The following is a 20,576-nucleotide window of genomic DNA, read 5'->3' on the forward strand; positions in this document are numbered from 1 at the left end:
AACAGACATTGCCAGCACCAGACAGACCAAAATTCATGGCTGGTGTGCGGCATTTGGCTTGGTGGGCCCCAAGTTGTGCAGGCCTAGAGTAAAAACAACAAGGCTACTTTTGAGGGTCAACTTTTGTTGATCTCATGCCTCCAAAACAACAAAAAGTCTTGTACCATTTACATATATTCCCACATCAGTTTTTGTGGACTGGATTTTAGTCTTAAAGGTTGTCCAAAAATTTTGTTTTGATTTTTGTGTGTGTGTGAAATCCTATTAAGTTTAGATGTGTGTTATGTGTAGTCATTACTACTTTTTAAGTATTGGTATCACTGTCTTGGAGTGTGTAAGTGTGTGTTGCCTTTTCTGTTTCAAAGAATGGAGAAAAAGCACCACCACCAGGTGAAATAACCTGTCCTCCAGGTTGGATGTGGGAGGATGATGCTTGGATATATGATATAAACCGAGCAGTGGATGAAAAAGGTAAGGGTTAGAATGGACAGAATACCTCTCGTGTCAGATTCTTAATCCGTGGACTAGCACCAGGCAACTGTTTCTGCATTCCAAATTGTTCTTTGAACTTCTGTTCCTCAAAATGCAGACCTCTACATGCTGCATGGCAAAATCTGTTTAAATTGGAGGAGAGTTGGCATGATGGCATGGGGTGAAGTGCCAGCTATTAGGGACAAATCAGAAGTCCTACAGTGTGACCCATAGGCATTCACAAACATCAATACACATTTGGGCATCAATACACATTTGGTTTTGCTTATTCAGTATGTACACCACTGTACCCCAAAGAAATAAGTTACATTAGTTTTTGTGTGATTTTTAGTCTAATCAAAATATTCAGAAAAACAGTATAACCTCTAGGAAATGTACAAGACACAGATGAACTGATGGGGGTAAATGGTGATTTTTTTTCATAGAATTACACCAAGGAACTACACCAAGGTTAAGAAGCATGATACAATAAGTTATTTGAATAATTAGGGGTAGTGAATTAGTGTGGTTTGGCTTGTCAGAGCTACAAATTTGATAAATCTGCTACCATATTGGTCACTGAGTCAAAATCCTGTTATGGTAACCAGTGTATATTTTATCTGTGTTATTTTAGCTTGGGAATATGGAATTACCATTCCCCCTGACGATAAGCCCAAGTCGTGGGTTGCAGCAGAGAAAATGTATCATACTCACAGAAGAAGAAGGCTGGTTCGAAGACGTAGAAAAGATCCAAACCAAACAGTTTCATCAAGGGTAAAATGGCTAAATATAAGTTGCAACCAAACATTGGCATTTACTAGAACGTTGTGCATGTTTATTTAGAAAAATAATGGTGTATCAGAAAATAAGGCATGCATTGATTACAGAGTTCGTCATTAACCCTACATTCTGGCCATTGTGGATTGAGTTTTTGCAATTGTCTTCTAGGCAACCACACCCTATGAAGATCAAGAAGGATGGGAATTTGCATCACTGATTGGATGGAAATTTCACTGGAAGCAGCGCAGTTCCGACACTTTCCGCCGCAGGCGGTGGAGGAGAGAAATGATTCCTTCTGACACATGTGGTTCATCAGCCATCTTTAAGCTTGAAGGAGCTCTTGTAAGAAAGAGGAACTTAACTTGCTGGCTTGTTCATGCTGCTTAACTTCAGCATTAATTATTATCTCAAAGTTAAATGAGAATCATCAAGTGGAATGGGCTGTAGCTCAGTGGTAGAACACCTGCTTTTCAAACAGAAGGGTGTGGGTTCAATCCTTGGCTGGTAGGGCTGGAAGAGACCCCTTTGGAAATCATGGAGAGTCAGTGTCAGTTAGGGCTCACCCAGAATTGCTCTTGCCTTGCCACTTTCCCCTGGGAAAACCCCATCTTTACCACTGATTTAAAGCAAATGTCAATTGTGTTTTCTCTGGATTGATGTTTGCTCCAATTTGTTGTTAAAGAGTAAGTTTTCCAGGGGAAGTGATGGAGTAAGGGCAAAACTGTTCATAAGCAGAAAACTGCTCAGACTCGTACTTTCTAGGCACAGGACAAGTGCAAGTCTAGATGAGCTCTCAGCGTAGATAATCCTGAGGGCTTATCCACACTTTCCTTTCCTCTGCTCTTTCCAGGCACGGTCCGTGATTTAGAGCCCCATGTCCGAGTGCGCCACAAAAACCTGCTCTTTAAAGCTCAACCAGAGCAAACAGCAGTCCGTGGAAAACCCAGAATGACTTTGTTCTGATTCAAAGAGCGGGTTTTCCCTGGGGGTGGGGGAACCCTGCAAAAGGCTTGGATATTGAGCATTACAGCACAGGCCTGTGCTTGGAAAGAGCAGGGTGAAAGGTATGGCTAAGCCCTGAGTTAGATAAATCAATGGTCTGACTTCATGAGGCACATTTCTATATTCCTGCATTCTAAGTAGTACTTGAAGGTGACTAAGACTGTGTGGGAGAGTTTTCAGCAGAATGCCAAAATGCTGTAGATGAATTTGTCTGCTCTAGAGAGAAAAAGGAATGCGACAGCTTGAAGTGTATTTATATTTTACCATAGCTGATGGAATACAGTGGTGCCCCGCAAGACGAATGCCTCGCCAGACGGAAAACCCGCTAGACGAAAGGGTTTTCCGTTTTGGAGGTGCTTCACAAAACAAATTTCCTATGGGCTTGCTTCGCAAGACGAAAATGTCCTGTGAGTTCCTGCGGTTTTTTTTCCTTTTCCCCACCTTTTTCTAAGCCGCTAAGCCGCTTATCAGCTGATCCGCTAAGCCGCTTAACAGCTGATCCGCTAAGCCGCTTATCAGCTGATCCGCTAAGCCGCTTATCAGCTGATCCGCTAAGCCGCTTATCAGCTGATCCACTAAGCCACTAAGCCGCTTATCAGCTGATCCGCTAAGCCGCTTATCAGCTGATCCGCTAAGCCGCTAATAGCGCTAATGGGCTTGCTTCGCAAGACGAAAAAACCACAAGACGAAGAGACTCGCAGAACGGATTCTTTTCATCTTGCAAGGCACCACTGTAATTGAAAGCAATGTATAAGGAGAGGCTGTAAAATGCTGGATTATGTGAAGGCAATTAAATCAACTAATGCTTTCATCCGGCAGCTTGTAATAGCAATATAGAAAGTTCAGCATAAAGCAGGGCCTCCAGAATCCTGTTTTTTGGCGTTTTAAAGTACGAATACTTACGATCATCCCAAGCTGTCTTCTCTCAGTCTTCTTCCTCCCAAACTACATGTGCAGTTAAACATGAGGCTTAACTTTTCATCTTTTCATGCAGTCTTTTGATGAACTTTTATCTAACAGCATTGATCTTGTAAGAATGTATTAATAATGGACATTATGTCTAGGAGTGGTGGAAGGGATCAAGGAATAGAAATTGCTTGTTTTTACTATCTGTGATCATCAATTGCCTGTAGAAGTGAATTTCAGTCTCTCCCTTTCTTTGAAGTGTTCTGGGTGTGACTGGTTTAGGGTCCTGACATTACTCTTTTGAACCCACATGAGTGAATAAATATTAGTGTACTTTTTAAAACAGCAACTACAACTCCTTCCAGGAATATCTGAATCAATAACTGGGCTTTCTGTTCAAGTTTTATAAATGAGAAACAATAATAATATGCATATAATCTTAGGGAGCAGATACAAGCATTGATGAGGGAGAAAAATCTTCTGAGAAGACCAAAGAGGCAGCAGCAACACGTATATTCGGTGCAAGCACTCCTATAATCTCTTGCAACTTTGACAGTAAGTTCATGTGAAATTCCTTATTTGAGACTGTATATTTCTTTAAGGTGCTGCAAGACTTTTTGTTCTGGCTGCATGACTAGTTTTCTAAAGGCCTTACCCTTTTCATCATCTGATACAGCTTTCTCTGTGTGATCAAAATATTAATAACTATTTTTGCCTCTCCATGGATCTCTCGTCCTTAACCACAACCTGTAACAAACCGGGACAAACCTTGGCTACAAAATGTGGTTAAGAAGCAGATACCTTAACCATGATTTTGGTTGCACAATAGGCTAAGCCAGTGATTCTCAGACACCTTCTCCCTAAGGACCACTTGAAAATTGCTGAGGGTCTTGGCAAACCACTTCATGATTTTTCTCTGTGTTGTAGCAATTGCAATGTGCTGTCCTAGGTGCTGGATGATTTTTAATTCTACTGCTTCTTTAATTTCTTACATGTATTTCATTGCATTACTGTTTGAATTCCACTGAACAAATGAAAAACAATGCAGTATATAAGAAATTAAAGAAATAATAAAAATATAATTAAAAATCAATGTGAATATTTAATGCATTGGATATGTCACCTCTCATCTTCAACCACTTGAACGAAGCTTGTGGACCACTAAAATCAGGCAGGGTGGGGTGGGGGAATGGCCATGGAAAGCACACCAAGAGTCAAGTGATGGGAGGAAGCAGTAATGCTGAAGTTTAGAGCTGAAAAGGTGAAGTTGCTACAGCCTTCTGATTTAGCTGATTTCCCTTTTTCTTTTTAAGGAGTCTACAGTTACCACCTTCGATGTTATATCTATCAAGCAAGAAATCTAATAGCTTTGGATAAAGACAGCTTTTCAGGTACTTAGGATGGAGTTGGGGATCTATTAAATCCAAAGGACACATTTGTCTGCCAAAGCAAGTCCATTATTTTTTTTTCTGCAGCAGATTGAAATGTTCAAGGCTTTGGGAGTTTCTCTTGATTTTTTTTCATGTCCGCTCCCCAATCCCATTTTTTCTCCCGTAACCCTCTGAAAACCTGTCTCTTCAAAGAATGTATTTAACACCTTTTCTTGTTAACGACCAAAAAAAGTTAAATGAAATTAGATCCCTTGTTAAGAGGTCAGTGAGGATGGCCTCCATCTAACATTTTACATTGCTCTGAGCACTGGGTAATGACAATTTGTACAGGAAATGCTAATACCCATAATCAGGTACCTTCTTCAGAGACACTGATGGTTTGAAAGTCTTTCTAATAGGAGGCCTAGAGCTCTTTAATCATTCACCTCTGCTTCATAATAAGGCCATAAATAACTACGTTTTAGACTCATGTCAGATCTGTGTGTTCAGTTTGTGGGATGTACTGTTTAAGTTGCAGGTGGAATGACTCTCTTGTTCATGTGTCCTTGGGTGTTGTACCTTAGATACAAATGTATTAAAGAATGGTTACCATGCACAAGAATAATTTAAAATTGGATTGTCTATCATATCTACAGCTTGTCAGATCAACTTTTGTTTGCCAATTATAGAAGAAAGAGAGAATGGGAATGTAAAAGTCAGTCTTTTAAAATGGATCACTATACACATATCTGTTCTCCTGTGGTTTTTTAGATCCATATGCTCATGTTTCATTCCTTCACCGAAGCAAAACAACCGAAACCATCAAGTCAACATTGAACCCAACATGGGATCAAACTATCATATTTGATGAAATTGAAATCTATGGAGATCCCTACACGGTAGAACAAAACCCTCCTCATGTGGTTGTTGAACTCTTCGATAGTGACCAAGTGGTAGGTATCAGCTTTTTTCCAGATTTCCTCTTGATTATATAATGACAGCAGGTGATTACAAATTCACCATTTTGGATTTGTCCATTTTTGCAGGGCAAAGATGAGTTCCTTGGAAGAACCTCTTGCTGTCCTATGGTCAAGCTCAACCCAGATATTGACATCAGTCCGAAACTTCTCTGGTATCCAGTTATGAATGGGGGCAAGGCTTGTGGAGATGTGCTTTTAGCAGCTGAGCTTTTGCTGAGTGAAAAGGTAGCAGAAAACAAATATATTGATTTCAGACTTAAAGCCACCGTGACGAGATGATTGATCTGTATGACTTAGGCTTTATATACATGAAGAAACCCTTTTCTTTGTATCTTTGAGCAGGGTGGAACCAACCTTCCAATTCTTCCTTCAAAAAAAGCATCAAACCTTTATATGGTGCCACAAGGAATCAGACCCGTGGTTCAACGGACTGTTATTGAGGTATTGTTGTTGTTACTTGAAAATGGACAATGATGCACAGGGCCATGTGCTTAATAAGATTCACAGTAATTCATAGATACCTGCATGTATAAGGCCAGGTGCTAGTAGTAGTAGTAGTAATAATAATAATAATAATAATAATAATAATTTTATTATTTATTATTTGTACCCCGCCCATTTGGCTGGGTTTCCCCAGCCACTCTGGGCGGCTTCCATAGAAACCAAAAATACACTAAAATATCACACATTAAAAACTTCCCTGAACAGGGCTGCCTTAAGATGTCTTCTGAATGTCAGGTAGTTGTTTATCGCTTTGACATCTGATGGGAGGACGTTCCACAGGGCGGGTGCCACTACCGAGAAGGCCCTCTGCCTGGTTCCCTGTAGCTTTGCTTCTCACAATGAGGGAACCATCAGAAGGCCCTCGGCGCTGGACCTCAGCGTCTGGGCAGAACAATGGGGGTGGAGACACCAAGACATGCCAAAACATGAGATATTCATAAGGCTGTGTGGAAACAACAGGTACTGTTTTGGATCAAGAAGCATTAAAGTGTTCAGAATGTTTTTGGGGATAAGGCTTTATTTGTGCAAGCTTCTACCCCAGGTTGCCAGGTTGGCAGCAGATAAAAGTCTGTTCATGGTAAACTGTCACCAGATGTGTAACCAATGGAATACTTGAGAAGTGAGTTGGGAAGTTCCTTGTCCAAATGTAATAATAGTCATGAACTTAGCTTTCGGTTAGCAAATGTCTCTCAGCCCTGCATATGTGATGTGGGTATGACAGTACCAGCTTATCTTACAGGGCTGCAATGAGATCCCATGAGTGATGGACACTGAGTGCTTACAAAAAGTGTTGCATAAATGCTGACATTTATACAATGTATTTGAATTAATAAACAATGTATTCTTACCATTGTGGGTCCTCTACTTCCTTGAACCCAGCCCCAGCACACTGTTCATTAGACAGATGGGAGGGGATGAGTTCTGTCCCCCATTTCCTTACAATGGCCAGGTGTGTATTCTATATGGTGGTCACAAGCAGACATGACAATATGCCATAAAGTATGGCTTGTTTAAGCACTGTATGCACCAAGCTCTGTGTAAGTGCATGCAGCTGAGAACATTCCCAGTGATATACAACTGTAAATTAACTTGTGGTTTAAATGTGTGACAAAAAATGGAGATTTAATCATTGAACTGTTTTGAGGTGGTTCTCATGAGCGTTTCTCGGGTTTCTAAGTGTGCTCCCAGGTCTGATAAGGTTGGAGACCCAGGCAGCAGAGCATGTTTTCCTTTAGCAATGTTGACGGTGTTTGCTTTGTTTTTTGTTTGAAACAGATCCTTGCCTGGGGACTGCGCAACATGAAAAGCTACCAAATGGCTTCTGTTACTTCCCCTAGTCTCATTATAGAGTGTGGAGGTGAAATGATAGAATCTGTTGTGATTAAAAACCTGAAGAAGACACCAAATTTTCCCGGATCTGTTCTCTGCATGACAGTGGTATGGTGCTGAATTCTCTTTTATTGAAGATCTGTAGCACACTTGTGGTGCTGGTAAAGGGGGAAATTTGAATTAGTATGCTCATATTAGAGCAATAGCAGTGGATATCGGGTAGCCTGAGGTGTTTTGGCACCTGAGGCTAAACAGCCTGCTGTCATCCCCATGATGGGAGTGCAAATAACAACAACAATAAATAAATAATTTATTTCTATCCCACCCATCTGGCCGGGCCTCCCTAGCCACTCTGGGCGGCCTCCAACAAAATATTGAAATACAGGAATGCTTCAAACATTAAAAGCTTCCCTAAACAGGGCTGCCTTCAGATTTCTTCTAAAAATCTGGTATTTGTTGTTCTCTTTGACATAATTCGATAAGGAGTCTTCCCTGATGGACGGATAGGGGGGAGAGTCTTTCTGGATCCCCCCTCCTGCCTGCCAGTGAGCCTTTGAATCCGTTCCTTCAGGATAAGCTAGTGCAAAACCCCACCACACCACCAAGCGGGGAAGATCTTTCCCCCCACACCCGGCAGCAAAGCTGGATGGCGGAACACATCCCCTCTGGCTGACTCAGGCTTTGCCACCAGTCCCTCTCTGTCCCTAGAGGCCAGGGAAACCAGTGGCAAAGCTGGGTGGCAGAACGAGGTGACACATTTTCAGGAGTGCCGCCTGAGGCAAACGCATCACCCAGCCTCATGAAGGGAGGCAGATCTGATTGAGTAAATGAACCCACCCTGGAAATTACCTTTGAGGTGATTTAAATATTTCTAGAGAGTCCTGTGTGCAGCAAAGCACTGTGTAAAGCCGTTGTTGCACATGGATGGCCATGCTCAGTGGCACTAACATTAGATGTGGATGTATATTTGCATGCCCATCCAGGAAAGGGCTGTTTAAGAGGGTGGGAAACTCACGTAGCACAGATAGCACTTGCATGCCCGTGCATGTGCATTCATGCCTACTACAAGAATGCTTCACTTTTTGCCCAATGGATTTCCCATCTGTTCTTGATTACATACAGCAGCGTAAACTCGCAAACTGGCTGTTAGTTGCTTCCAAGCTAGATTCAAGGTTATACTACGGGTATATAAAGCTCTCTTTTGTGGGTGCCTGTGCCTTCAAGTTAAAAAAAAAAGAAACTATTCCATTATCCAGTCCTGGAGCCCAACTGAAAGGGAAGCACTCAGGGGTAGACTTTGCATGGAAATAAGTTTTGGGTGTGAAGAAGCTTAGCATCCCCACCCAAGCATCCCTTTTGTTCTTAAAGTTGGACCACCCACATTCCGCTTTGCTACAGACCTACATACATTTAAGAGTTGCCAGAATCAGGGCAGGTTGTACAGCTCATTCGAAAGCAAAGGAATCCTGTGAGGTGTGTATTTGTTTTGAGTTAAGGAACTGTGTTCTGTTTTTTTTGTTTTAAACTAGTCACTGCCCAAAGAGGAATTGTACACACCATCACTAGTTATTAAAGTGATAGACCACAGGCAATTTGGCCGTAAACCTATCGTGGGACAATGTACCATTGGGGCACTGGAGCGTTTTCGCTGTGATCCTTACGCGACGAAAGCCGACATTGCACCACAGATGAAAGGTAGAGCTCCCATAATAATGACATTTTTCTTATCGGATGTAGGTTTTGCAACAATCAACACAATTTGCAGGAAACATAGCAAACATGCAATCTCTTGAAGTAAATGTACACCGACTTTTCTGTAGCTCCCATTCGTTTGTGAAGGTTGTAGAGGCAACCTTTCCCATGGATGTTAGACTGACTCAGCACGCCTGGCAGTACCACTTTTAAAGAACCAGTATTCACTAGGGATGCTTGAGGAAATCATTATTCATGAATTTTGATACAAATTGACTGTACCTATATCTTCTGGACCAGGGTGGAGACCTGAATGCAGTTTTCCTTTGGTTTTTATACTTCTTCAGATTTTGTGGTGCAGTTCTCTGCATGTTGGGGGATTCATTTAGAAATGGGTACTTTGAGGGAATACATGTTTTGAGAGAAAATATGTATTTAAAGTTATTGTGTGGATTTTTTAAAAAAATGTAGATTAATGTGGAAACAGGACAGGATATACTTATGAATGAACACATGCAAAACTGTCACAGTCTTGATAAGTCCATCCTTAGAATTCACACATAATGATAGAAAGTTGAGAAAGTAGCAAGAATATTAGCAAATGATTTTGCAATGCCACCCTTGGTACTGCTGTGACCCAGTCCCACCTTTTTAATTGTTCTGCACACTGAGTTATGGAGTTAAAAGTTTTCAGCTCCCTGGTGGAAAGCAAATGGGTTGTCTCGAACCTAAGCCAGTTACATTCCCATTGAAATCCACAGGGCTGAAGTTAGTCACTGTTTTTTTACATTAATTTCAGGGAGACCTACGTATGACTAACAGTTAGATCCATCCCATCTATCTTTATTGTGGCTTGTATCCAATAAAGTTGTCACAGTAAGGCAGTAGAACTTCTCCTCCCCCTCCCAGAACAGATTTTTTTTTTGGGGGGGGGGGAATTCCATTGTACAAATGGAATAACCTGGTTGGCTACATGGGCATAGCAACTGCCCCCCTAATCAAGGAAATAAATAAAAATACTTAACTAACTGACCAATTGCGTTACAGATATCTTAGTTCTGCCCCCCCCACCCCACCCCGCCCAACATAAAGCCTGACTTACTACCTGCTTTTTAGGCAAGATTTTCTCCCAAATTGGTGTACAATAAAATCCACACAAAAGTACAATATATTCAAGAATATTTTTGTGTGTACATGTTTTGTGTGTACATGAGCTCTAGGCAGCTGACAATTTGGTGCAGGCTCTAGACTTTTCTAGACAAAGAGAGATAGCAGGAGGAACTGGAAAAAATAAAGGCTAAAATTATGACTAAAGAAAAGTTTACAGGTGTGATTCCCCCCCCCCCCATGAGTTGCTTATCATCATGGAATGTTTGATTTGCAGTTACTCTTCTGTCAGCTGCACCTCGGCGAGATGTGGTCATTGAAGTGGAAGACACGCAACCTTTACTAGCAGCGCAGGTAATTGCCTTAATTTGCAGGTTCAATTCTTTCCATTTTTGTGGTCAGTTCATTGGCTTTTTAGCCTACAACTTCAGCAGACACAAACCTAACCAGGCAAAGTGTCTGTAAAAGTTGGAGGGAGCTCTGGGAATACAATGTAGAAGTATATGTTATGGCATATACTTTGTTATTTCTCCAGTCTTACTATTTTATTGCTCTGTGGAAATGAAAATCTCTTACTTGTATATGTTCATGTTGGTTGTGAATTGTTTGCCAGCAGCTTTAGAACATATTTGCTGTTCAAAATTATTCAGTGAATAAATTGATGAATAATGTTTGAACTCTTATCCTGTTCACTGGCAATCCTTGAGGTTCAAAATCCGAAATATTAATTAGATTTGGTTGAATTTAGGGAGCCCAAATAGCATTTTCATGCAGGTGCTGTTAAACAAAACACCTGTCAGTTGCATGGCCTACCTGTTATTTCCTCAATTACATGGCAAGATGAATGGCTCAGCTTAGATGCATGTAGTGCACATTTGCATTTAGCAAGTTCAAAGTAATTTTGAACATCAACACGTACTCCCATATTATTTACTGTAAACTGAGTATTGCCAGTTAACTAATATGCAAGATTGTTCATCAATAGCAAATATGAGTCCAAATGCTAATACTTAATGCATTTTTTAGCTTGCGTGCTAACACACGATGAACATATTTGAAGTTCATCATTTAATACAAAAGCTTTAAAATTGTGATTTATCTGTTTCTGTGTAATTGCAGGTTGTTTAAAACCGTGTTTGTCTTGCTTTGAGAAGCCCCTTCTCCCTCGTTGACTGCCGTTTCATTTAGTCTTTGATGTAGTGTAGCTGCCCTTTAATTGTACCATATGGAGAGAGCCAATTAGATGAGCAAACATTGTGTTATTGTAAACACACTGAGTGATGATAAAGTAAACCACAGAGGTCCATGTCCTTGCAGATAATAACATATGTTCGTTGTATCAGTCAGTCTTCCTGTTCGACTGTAATAATTAGAGGTCATCATTCACTAACCACTATCAAGAAAGATTGGGGAAGGAAGGACTGTAGGGTTGTATACTGCCTGTGGCCTGTAATGTTTTACTTGATAACCTCACATTTTACCTAGAGGTTGTAGGATTACACTTATGAATGAAAAGGAAGAAGTGGTATGCTCAGGTCCTGAAGTGATCAACGTAGCAAACTTTAAAAAAAAAATTAAAAAATCAATATATCAATAAAATATGGACTTCAATTATTTGAGATATTTTAAAGGTAAGACAAAATAAAGGCTTCTTGGGGAAGCAAACAATAAAAAAGAGTATGCCGTTAACAGACTAGAATAACAGATGTAGAACTTTCCTAAACTACATTCCAATTTCTAGTGTTTAAGCGGTATGTCAACAGCACTCAGCAAAATGGCTTCTCCAACAACAGTGCATGTATGTATGAAGAAAACGCATGCGCACTATTCACCTGGGGCCTTAGGTGCTTTGGTTCACTTGAACTTTCATTCCTCCTTTGAATCTTCTGCAGGGAGGTTTTGGAGAAAACCAACTTTCAGGTTTTAAAGCAGAATGATTACTTAGAAAATAAATTTCCATTCACATTTGGACATTTGCAGAGCAGTATTTCCATTTGGAACTGGAAAGCTTGCATTCACATTAGCAATTCACATAGGGTGCAGATTTGGATGTTGACGATAAGATGGAATAATATACAAATAAAATATAAAAATATTTTTTAAAAGTTAAGTTGGATATTGAAGGAATATTCTTATCTTCACATGCAGTAGATCAGGGGTCAGCAACCTAAGGCCCATGGGCCAGTAGCGGCCCACGGGGCTCCTCTATCCGGCCCATGGCGACCCTTGCCGCCCCCGCCACCCGCTCTTACCGGCATGGTGCAGTGCGGCATGGCGCAGCATAGCACGGGGACCAACTTCTGGGTTGATGGTGCCTGTGCGCATGCGCATGGGCGCTCCTCCAACCCGGAGGTGCACCGGAAATAGTGTGTGTGCATGCGCATGGGCGCTCCTCCGACCCGGAAGAGCTCGTGTGCACACACACTCCAACCCATCCTCCAACGGACGGAGCATGAACCGGCCCATTGTCCAGTAAGCTTGCCGACCCCTGCAGTAGATGACTCTGATCTTTATATGGATGTTTTCTCCAAAATCTCAAACGTAATTGGTTTTGGGGACACAATGAGTGTTCATGGGCTGTACTATAATCAGTGGCATTCACAGATAGAGGTTATAATTGTAGTTTGTTGTGGAAATTTGTTTTACAGACTTAAACAGAATCATCAAGTTTATATTTTCAAAATATCAGGGCAGAAGTGGTGGTGGTAGCTGTACAAAGTGCAGCAAGAAAATAATGGTTCATTTTGCGTGTGTTTTCTCTCTCTTTCATTAGAATGCCAATCGAAATAATACGTTTCACAGTACTTTCTCTCTGTTTCGAGCTCTAAAGGAGGGCTGGGGGATCTGGGACCCTCCAGATGTTGCTGAACCTAAACTCCCATTGTCCCTCATCATTGGCCATGCTGGCTTGGGCTGATGGAAGTTGGAATCCAACAACATTTGGAGATGACAAGTTTCCTACTCCAGAAAAAAACAGTTTCTCTCTCCCCCCGCCAATATAGAATAATTCATAGAACTACAACTTTCAATAGCCAAATGGTCAGAGCTTTACCAGGTGCTGAGGGCACAATATTGTGTGGAAAGTATTTATTGAACAAAGACTGGCTTTCACATCATGGTAAACCAATAAAATAAAACAGATATTAAGGTTGCAACCCCAAAATAAGTCCTATCAAACTCACTGGAACTTACTTTTCAACAGACATGCATAAGGTGTTTCTGTAAGTGCTTAGATATTTATTTATTAACTTTCTGTCTTGACTATCCTCCCAAAGGAGCCCTGTGATAAAACAATGCAATTCAAAATAATGTAAGCCTATCTAAAGCATGGATTTGGAATCACATGGCGTATGACTGCAATCTTCATAAAACTGAAAATAAAATGGAATTCTTATATAACACATCCTAGTCACCTTTTAACAGTAACAGATCACCAGTGCAGTTTTAATTACTTGGGAGATTCTGAACAAATGAATGAGTCCTGGAACTGTCAGGCTGATAATCAGGTTAAGCCCTTGTGGTAGTTCCATTAGATGCTTTATTTTCCAACTGTATCAAATTGCTGTATTTATTTTCTGGAGTATCAAATTGTTGGATTAACAGGTCTGTTGGTTATGAAATGGACATGCTACCCTAATAAATACTTGGTCAATATGCAGAGACACAAATAAAAAAAAAAATATTGCCTGCACATTTAATATATTCATTAAACACCCACAATTTATTTTATTCAGTGTATAGAACCGGGGTGAAATATTGGTTGAATTTTAACTATTCTGCTTTGGTTTTTCCTTCCCCATCCCTTTGGATGTGTCCTCCTGAACAGCTCACAGAAAAGGTAATGAAATCTATCCTGATTTTGGTTATGTAAACTATTCCCTTTGTACTTATTAAGAAGTCTCACCATGTTCTAAAATATGTGGTAATACGGCACACAATAACTTTACATTGTTAAAGTTAACTAGCCTCAACCTGGTCAGTTGCAGCTGCATGAGTTTAAGTTTCTGGAAGGAAGAATACGGTCGTACCTTGGTTTTCGAGCAGCCTAGTTTCCGAATGTTTTTGCTCCCAAATGATCAAAACCCGGAAGTGACTGTACTGGTTTTCAAACATTCTTTTGGAAGCCGAACATCCAACAGGGCTTCTGCAACTTCCGATTGGCTGCAGGAGCTTCCTGCAGCCAATCAGAAGTGGCGCTTTGGTTTTCGAACACTTTGGCAGCCGAACAAACTTTTTTAATGGATTCTGTTTGACTTCCAAGGTACAACTGTATTAATAAAGGGGTGGAGCTACATGCAGTTTGGCCCACCCATTTCCTCTCAAAAAGCAGCTCTGAAAGGAGGACCCATTGGAAGAAAAGTTCCACGTTCCTCGTTGTATTTATTTTAATGAGCTATCCACAAGAGAACCAATGAAGCTCTGTTGAAATGAAGAGATATAACAAAGCAATAGCAATTGGCCAGATGCACCTTTGTCACCTCAGTTTTCTGCTCTGTATTTCGGACTAAATCTTTAGCTTCTTACATATTCTGCCTTTTATTTGCGGTGCACTCCCTGTACAAGTTGCATGGAAAGCAGGTTGAGTGTCACCAGCACCCAAATTTAGGGTCAGGGAACTGCAAACGTGCGGCGCTCCCGACACCTTGCCATAGATGTGCCAATGTGAATCTTCACCACTGGAGGCCTCTCTGTGCCCCTCAGGTCACCCAGAGCCAAGTCTGCCAGTTTAGTGCGCCTACTCTGAAGAGATCTGCGGGGAAGAGCCCTTGCTGGGATTGTGGGGAAAGAGGTCCTATGCCAGGAAAAGGCATCTCATGCAAGAGGGTTTTCTGGCATATCCAATGTAATCTGGCAACATTCCAGAGGCTTTAAGGCTCTGTTAGATCTAGAGCCATTCTCTGCCTTGCAGCTTTTTGCTACAGGAACCGTATGATCTGTGAATCTCTCTTTGCCCCATCATAGACTTTTGGGCCATTTAATCAGAATGTCTTCTGGTGAGGTCTACAGCACACATATCCAGCTTAAGGTGCCCCTTCCTCTGCTTGCTGTGGTTGGTTAAGGCTTGGCCCCTGCTATACATGTGTGCTGCCTAGCTTCCACACCTAAGGACTAGATCTGAGGTGGGGAGCCTGTGGGGAACTTCCAGGTATTGCTGGACTTCTAAATCCCTTCAGGCCAGGTTAACATGGCCAGCAGATAGGGGTGATGAAAGTTGTATTTCAGCAACATTTGGAGGGCCACAGGGGCCATCCATGGGCTAGAATAGATCATCCTGGAATTTCAGTTTGTTTTTACATACACCTATAATCTCCCATTTTTATATAGGAGGAAGAAATTGTCGACTGGTGGAGCAAGTTTTATGCTTCAATAGGAGATACTGAGAAATGTGGACAATATATTGCAAAGGGATACGATACGCTAAAGGTATTTGTTTTGAGTGCATTCTTGTTGTTGTTTAAAGATGTCGCCAACTTTAAAAATAAGCAGACTTTAGTTCAATGTACTGTTTTTGGTTGAACTTGCCACCCTCAATTTTAAAAAACTTGAGGCATATTGCTTTTTTATTTTTGTACAAGGGGTTGTGAAATAGGTCCCAGGGGGGAAACTCCAAAGTTACCTTGAAAGAGGCATATTCTCTTGCATGATCACTGCACATTTTGCATGAGTGCTATGGGAAAATGACAAGATCACGCCACCAAATAACAGATTGCTGCTTACTGTATTATTATCCCAGGCAATCTAAAGTTCTTTCACATGCACCATGAATTATATATACACACACAGTCACTTTCTTTAAAACTTAGGGATGTTTTGCAAAGTTGTGCATTTATTGAAGCTTGCCACTTGTTTGTTTCTAATGCTTTTTTTGTAATTTTACCTAACTTTTGTTTCAAGGTGTACAAGAGTGAACTGGAGAATGTACCCGATTTTAGGGGTTTAACAGATTTTTGTGATACTTTCAAGCTGCATCGGGGCAGGTCTGAAGAAAATGATGACCCAAGTGTTGTGGGAGAATTTAAGGTAAAACACACACACCTTAAATTACATTATTAGGCAGAAAACCAAGCTTAAGTACGGTACTGTTCTGCGTAGTACTCCATTCCTAAGACAGAACAGATACGTAATAACCAAGTAAAAAAGGCTTGTTTTGGTTTGGACTTACCTTTTCATTTTTGTATAACTTCATAGGGCTCTTTTAGGATCTACGCATTACCAGATGACCCTAATGTACCACCTCCTCCTCGGCAGTTCCGTGAACTTCCAGACAGTGGGCCTCAAGAGTGTATCATTCGGATTTATATAGTCCGAGGCTTAGAACTCCAGCCTAAGGATAACAATGGAATGGTGAGTTAACATTTCCAGATGAGTGTTAAGATTAGACCACTATTGTCTACAACAGGGACATCCAACTCCCAAGAGACTGCAATCTACTCACAGAATAAAAAACTAGCAGTGATCTACCCCTGAGGTGTTGAGTTGTTGACCTTTTTTTAGGGAGGAAAGTCCCATTTTGGAGAGGAAAATGTGGCTCACCAAGGGAACAATCTGCCTCACAGCGAAAACTCTGTCTTCTGTTCTAACGATCATGCGTGAATGGAGGAGGGGGAGGGGCCGGATGCTCTTATGCCACCACAAGGGAGCCCATAATCAACACCGGAAACTGATGATTGACCAGTTAGACATCCCTGGTCTGCAAGTTGTAGTACAGCTTTGGACCAGGATTCTGGTTTAATAATAATAATTATTATTATTAATAGTAATAATAATTTTGCAATAATTTAGCAGGAAGAAATAGGCAGATATATACAGTGGTACCTCCAAAGTCAAACGGAATCCGTTCCGGAAGTTCATTACACTTCCAAAAATAATAACAATAATAATTTATTATTTGTACTCCACCCATCTGGCTGGGTTACCCCAGCCACTCTGGGTGGCTTCCAACAAAGATTAAAAATACATTAAAATGTCACACATTAAAAACTTCCCTAAACAGGGCTGCCTTCAGATGTCTTCTAAATGTCAGGTAGTTGTTTATCTCTTTGACATCTGATGGGAGGGCGTTCCACAGGGCGGGCGCCACTACCGAGAAGGCCCTCTGCCTGGTTCCCTGTAGCTTTGCTTCTCACGGTGAGGGAACCGCCAGAAGGCCCTCGGTGCTGGACCTCAGTGTCCGGGCAGAACGATGGGGGTGGAGACACACCTTCAGGTATACTGGGCTGGAAACCAAGGTACAGCTTCCGATTGGCTGCAGAAAGCTTCTGAAGCCAATTAGAAGCCACAGAAGCCATGTCAGACATTCAGGTTCTGAAGAACGTTCACAAACCAGAACACTCACTTCTGGGTTTGCGGCATTCGGGAGCCAAAACGTTCGACTCACAAGGCATTTGGGATCCAAAGTAGGACTGTACAGAACTATGAATACTGAAATGTTTTATAAAATAATACCATGACTGAGAATGCCAGACTTGGAATTGAGAATCTGGCTGAAATTTTCAGGTGGACGTGGACTCCCCCAGGTGCTCCTAAGCAAGTCACTTCCCCCATCTATATCTCTTAAAAGGCAGCATCTGTTACTTGCCTCACAGTGGTGTCACAGATGAGATAAGGATTGTAATGACTAACATAGCAATTACTTGCAGGGACCAGTGCACCAAAGCATAAATGGCGCTCCTTGCTGGGAAGAGCTGGAGTGGTTCTCCAGCCTCTTAGGTGAAAGGGCCAGCTCTATCTGCACAAAAGGCTGCATGCCCAGAGCTATTCCATTGGCCAAATTTCCTTGGGAAGTTTCCTTGTGTAGGAGCTCCATATATAGACATGGACCTTCTTAGAAAATGTGGCATGTATTAATTATCAATCCTACAGTGCACATGAATTAACAATACCCTTGTTTCCAAACAGTGTGATCCTTATATTAAAATCACCTTGGGCAAAAAAGTGGTGGAAGACAGAGATCATTATATTCCCAACACTATCAATCCAATTTTTGGCAGGTAACTTTTAAGACTTCCTCCTTCTGTGTGATTAGAATGGCTCTAATCCTCTCATAGATTAAAGAACAATTATGCCTTGTCATAGCCTTAATTTTGTTTCAAGAAATCATTATTTCACCCTTCTCTTACTTATGAAAAAAAAAGTCAGGGGAATGGGGGGAAAGTGTGGCACGCTCTTCTTCTGGTTTTTTGTTATGGGAGGATCCTGAATTGGATTAGAACACGATGAGGGATGGACTAGAACATTCACCTCAATTTACAGAGGAAGAAAATTCTCCCATTTAAAAATGCTTATATATTCTGCTGATAGTAAACTGGAATTGTATACAATTTTTTAAAAGGGGTGGGGGATTTTGGAAGAAGGTAGAGAGTTTAATCCTTATGCTAATGATATGCTAATGTCCTCAGAATGTGATGAATTAAGATGTATTTATAAGTTAGAAATAAGGATTTTTATAGTACTCATTTGCTGTTTTTTCTATCAGCCAATTATCTTGTATCAGCCCACAGGTCCATAGTGACCCTTGCAGGGTGTTTAACTAGTAATTCCAATTGCAGTGGCTTACTGGTTTATGAAAAATGCTGATCGTATTTGTTGTGAGTGTCACTAATGTTTTCAGGGTGGTTAGTTTTCTGAATTTCAAACATGCCAAATATTCCTGTGTTTAGAATGTACGAACTGAGTTGCTTCTTGCCTCAAGAGAAGGATCTGAAAATTTCTGTTTATGACTATGATATGCTGACTCGAGATGAAAAAGTTGGTGAAACCATCATTGATTTGGAAAACAGATTTCTCTCCCGCTTTGGATCTCAGTGTGGAATACCACAGCAGTACTGTGTGTAAGTTGCTCACTGCTATAGCTATTAAAAACATGGAAAACCTAAGCCCATGATTAAATGTCTCCCTGCGAAAACGATGTTCCTTAGAAGCAGTTATCTTGGCTGGACTTAACGCCTCATATTTACTGCATTTTCACAGACTGTGATAGGATATGCTATGGCTTTCCTGATTAAAGCATTGTCTCCACTGAACTTACCTCAGTTCAGAATCCTATATATATATGCCAATGTGCCCCTGAAGCTCCTGCACATGTGTGCTTTTCAATAAGGCAGCTTCATAAGTAAAAAGGATTCATATCTAAGACTGCTGCTTTCATTACAGGAAATGGGAAGCCCTTGTGAGCAGTGCCAAATAATATTTTACAGCTTCAGTGTGTGTGTAAGAAATCAAGGGGGAAGCATCCTTCATGTGGGCACTTCATTTTCATTGCAACAAAAAATATAGCCTAGAAATGTGTGTATGTTTGGCTTCATTCAGACATAACACTAAACCATGGTTTCAGGAATGAGCATAGCATCCACCCAGACTCATATACGGTACTTCATTCTTTTCCTCCAGCTTGGCTAGAAAAAAATTAGAAGCTCCGCTTCCATTTTAGATTAGCCACAGTTTAGTGTATCCTCCGAACCATAAAATGTGGTTAATCTTAACTATGCTTAGTGAAATAGCCAGCTTTATCAACTATGATTTGAAGCTGAGTGAGCACAGTTTGTCCAGGCTTGAAATAGGTGATTGGCAATGGAGGGGAAATCACTTGGGCTCAGAAGAAGGCTAAACTAGTTCTCATAGGCTCCAAAATAGCCTAGCATATTTTAGTTTCGCAAAACCCTATTGTGGAGTCGAATTCCCGTCTTTTAAATTCAACATAATTCCATCCACTCATTCATCATATTGAGGAATATGGCAAAGTGTTACTAAGAAATGATGTGCCTGTATCCAAGAGACATGCTGTCTATCTATCCTGAATTTTTCTCTTAATTCCTAAAAAAGCTCAGGTATCAATACATGGAGAGATCAACTGAAGCCAACACAACTCTTGCAAAATTTAGCCAGGGTCAAAGGCTATTCTCCCCCAGTCCTTTCTGAGAACGGGAGGAGGATTAGTTATGGAGGAAGAGAATACACTTTGGAAGAATTTGGTGAGTTTTCTCCTTTTAACATGTTTTAAAATGTTCCTTTCCCTTTAGATTTTTTATATATGGGGGTGGGATTGATGTTTGGGTGGGCTTGGGAATTTGTTAGATTTTGATGAATTTGTAATTTTTGCAGTTTTTATTTGTATTGTTTTATTGTTTTCTGGGTTGTTTTTGTTTTTTTGTTTTTTTTGTTTTAAGGTTTTATTGTTTTAGGCTGCGAAAGAATAACATTAATTGCCATCAATGGAGGCTACTATGAGGCTTGGGATTGCTACTGTGGAGAGGCGAGGGAGGTATGGCGGTGGGGGCAGATGTTATAGGTGAAGGGGATCGAGATACGGATATGCTCGTACCCCTTCCAATCTGTGCCCCATCCCGAGGGACGAGGGTAGGGTGAGCAAGGATTACTCACCTCTGTCACTGGTGCTGTACAATGCCAGGTCTATAGGCAACAAAACCGCCACCCT

The 20,576-nt window shown here is 41.0% G+C and overlaps 1 protein-coding gene across 3 annotated transcripts in view; it reads left to right on the forward strand.

The window, feature by feature from the left end:
- The window catches only part of MYOF (myoferlin), a 99,471-nt gene that overhangs the window by 62,025 nt on the left and 16,870 nt on the right, over positions 1 to 20,576 (forward strand). For all 3 annotated transcript variants that reach the window (XM_079976530.1, XM_079976531.1, XM_079976532.1), the window contains 18 exons: positions 366 to 471; positions 1,106 to 1,245; positions 1,420 to 1,593; positions 3,603 to 3,714; positions 4,473 to 4,550; positions 5,301 to 5,482; positions 5,576 to 5,734; positions 5,852 to 5,950; positions 7,289 to 7,450; positions 8,872 to 9,037; positions 10,419 to 10,495; positions 13,968 to 13,979; positions 15,467 to 15,565; positions 16,037 to 16,162; positions 16,331 to 16,486; positions 18,041 to 18,132; positions 18,802 to 18,972; positions 19,964 to 20,112. In XM_079976530.1, coding sequence (XP_079832656.1) covers positions 366 to 471; positions 1,106 to 1,245; positions 1,420 to 1,593; positions 3,603 to 3,714; positions 4,473 to 4,550; positions 5,301 to 5,482; positions 5,576 to 5,734; positions 5,852 to 5,950; positions 7,289 to 7,450; positions 8,872 to 9,037; positions 10,419 to 10,495; positions 13,968 to 13,979; positions 15,467 to 15,565; positions 16,037 to 16,162; positions 16,331 to 16,486; positions 18,041 to 18,132; positions 18,802 to 18,972; positions 19,964 to 20,112 — 2,260 coding nt within the window. The remainder of the gene's footprint in view (positions 1 to 365; positions 472 to 1,105; positions 1,246 to 1,419; positions 1,594 to 3,602; positions 3,715 to 4,472; positions 4,551 to 5,300; positions 5,483 to 5,575; positions 5,735 to 5,851; positions 5,951 to 7,288; positions 7,451 to 8,871; positions 9,038 to 10,418; positions 10,496 to 13,967; positions 13,980 to 15,466; positions 15,566 to 16,036; positions 16,163 to 16,330; positions 16,487 to 18,040; positions 18,133 to 18,801; positions 18,973 to 19,963; positions 20,113 to 20,576) is intronic.

The sequence above is a fragment of the Podarcis cretensis genome, assembly GCF_951804945.1.
Source record: "Podarcis cretensis genome assembly, chromosome: 5".
Taxonomy (NCBI): domain Eukaryota; kingdom Metazoa; phylum Chordata; class Lepidosauria; order Squamata; family Lacertidae; genus Podarcis; species Podarcis cretensis.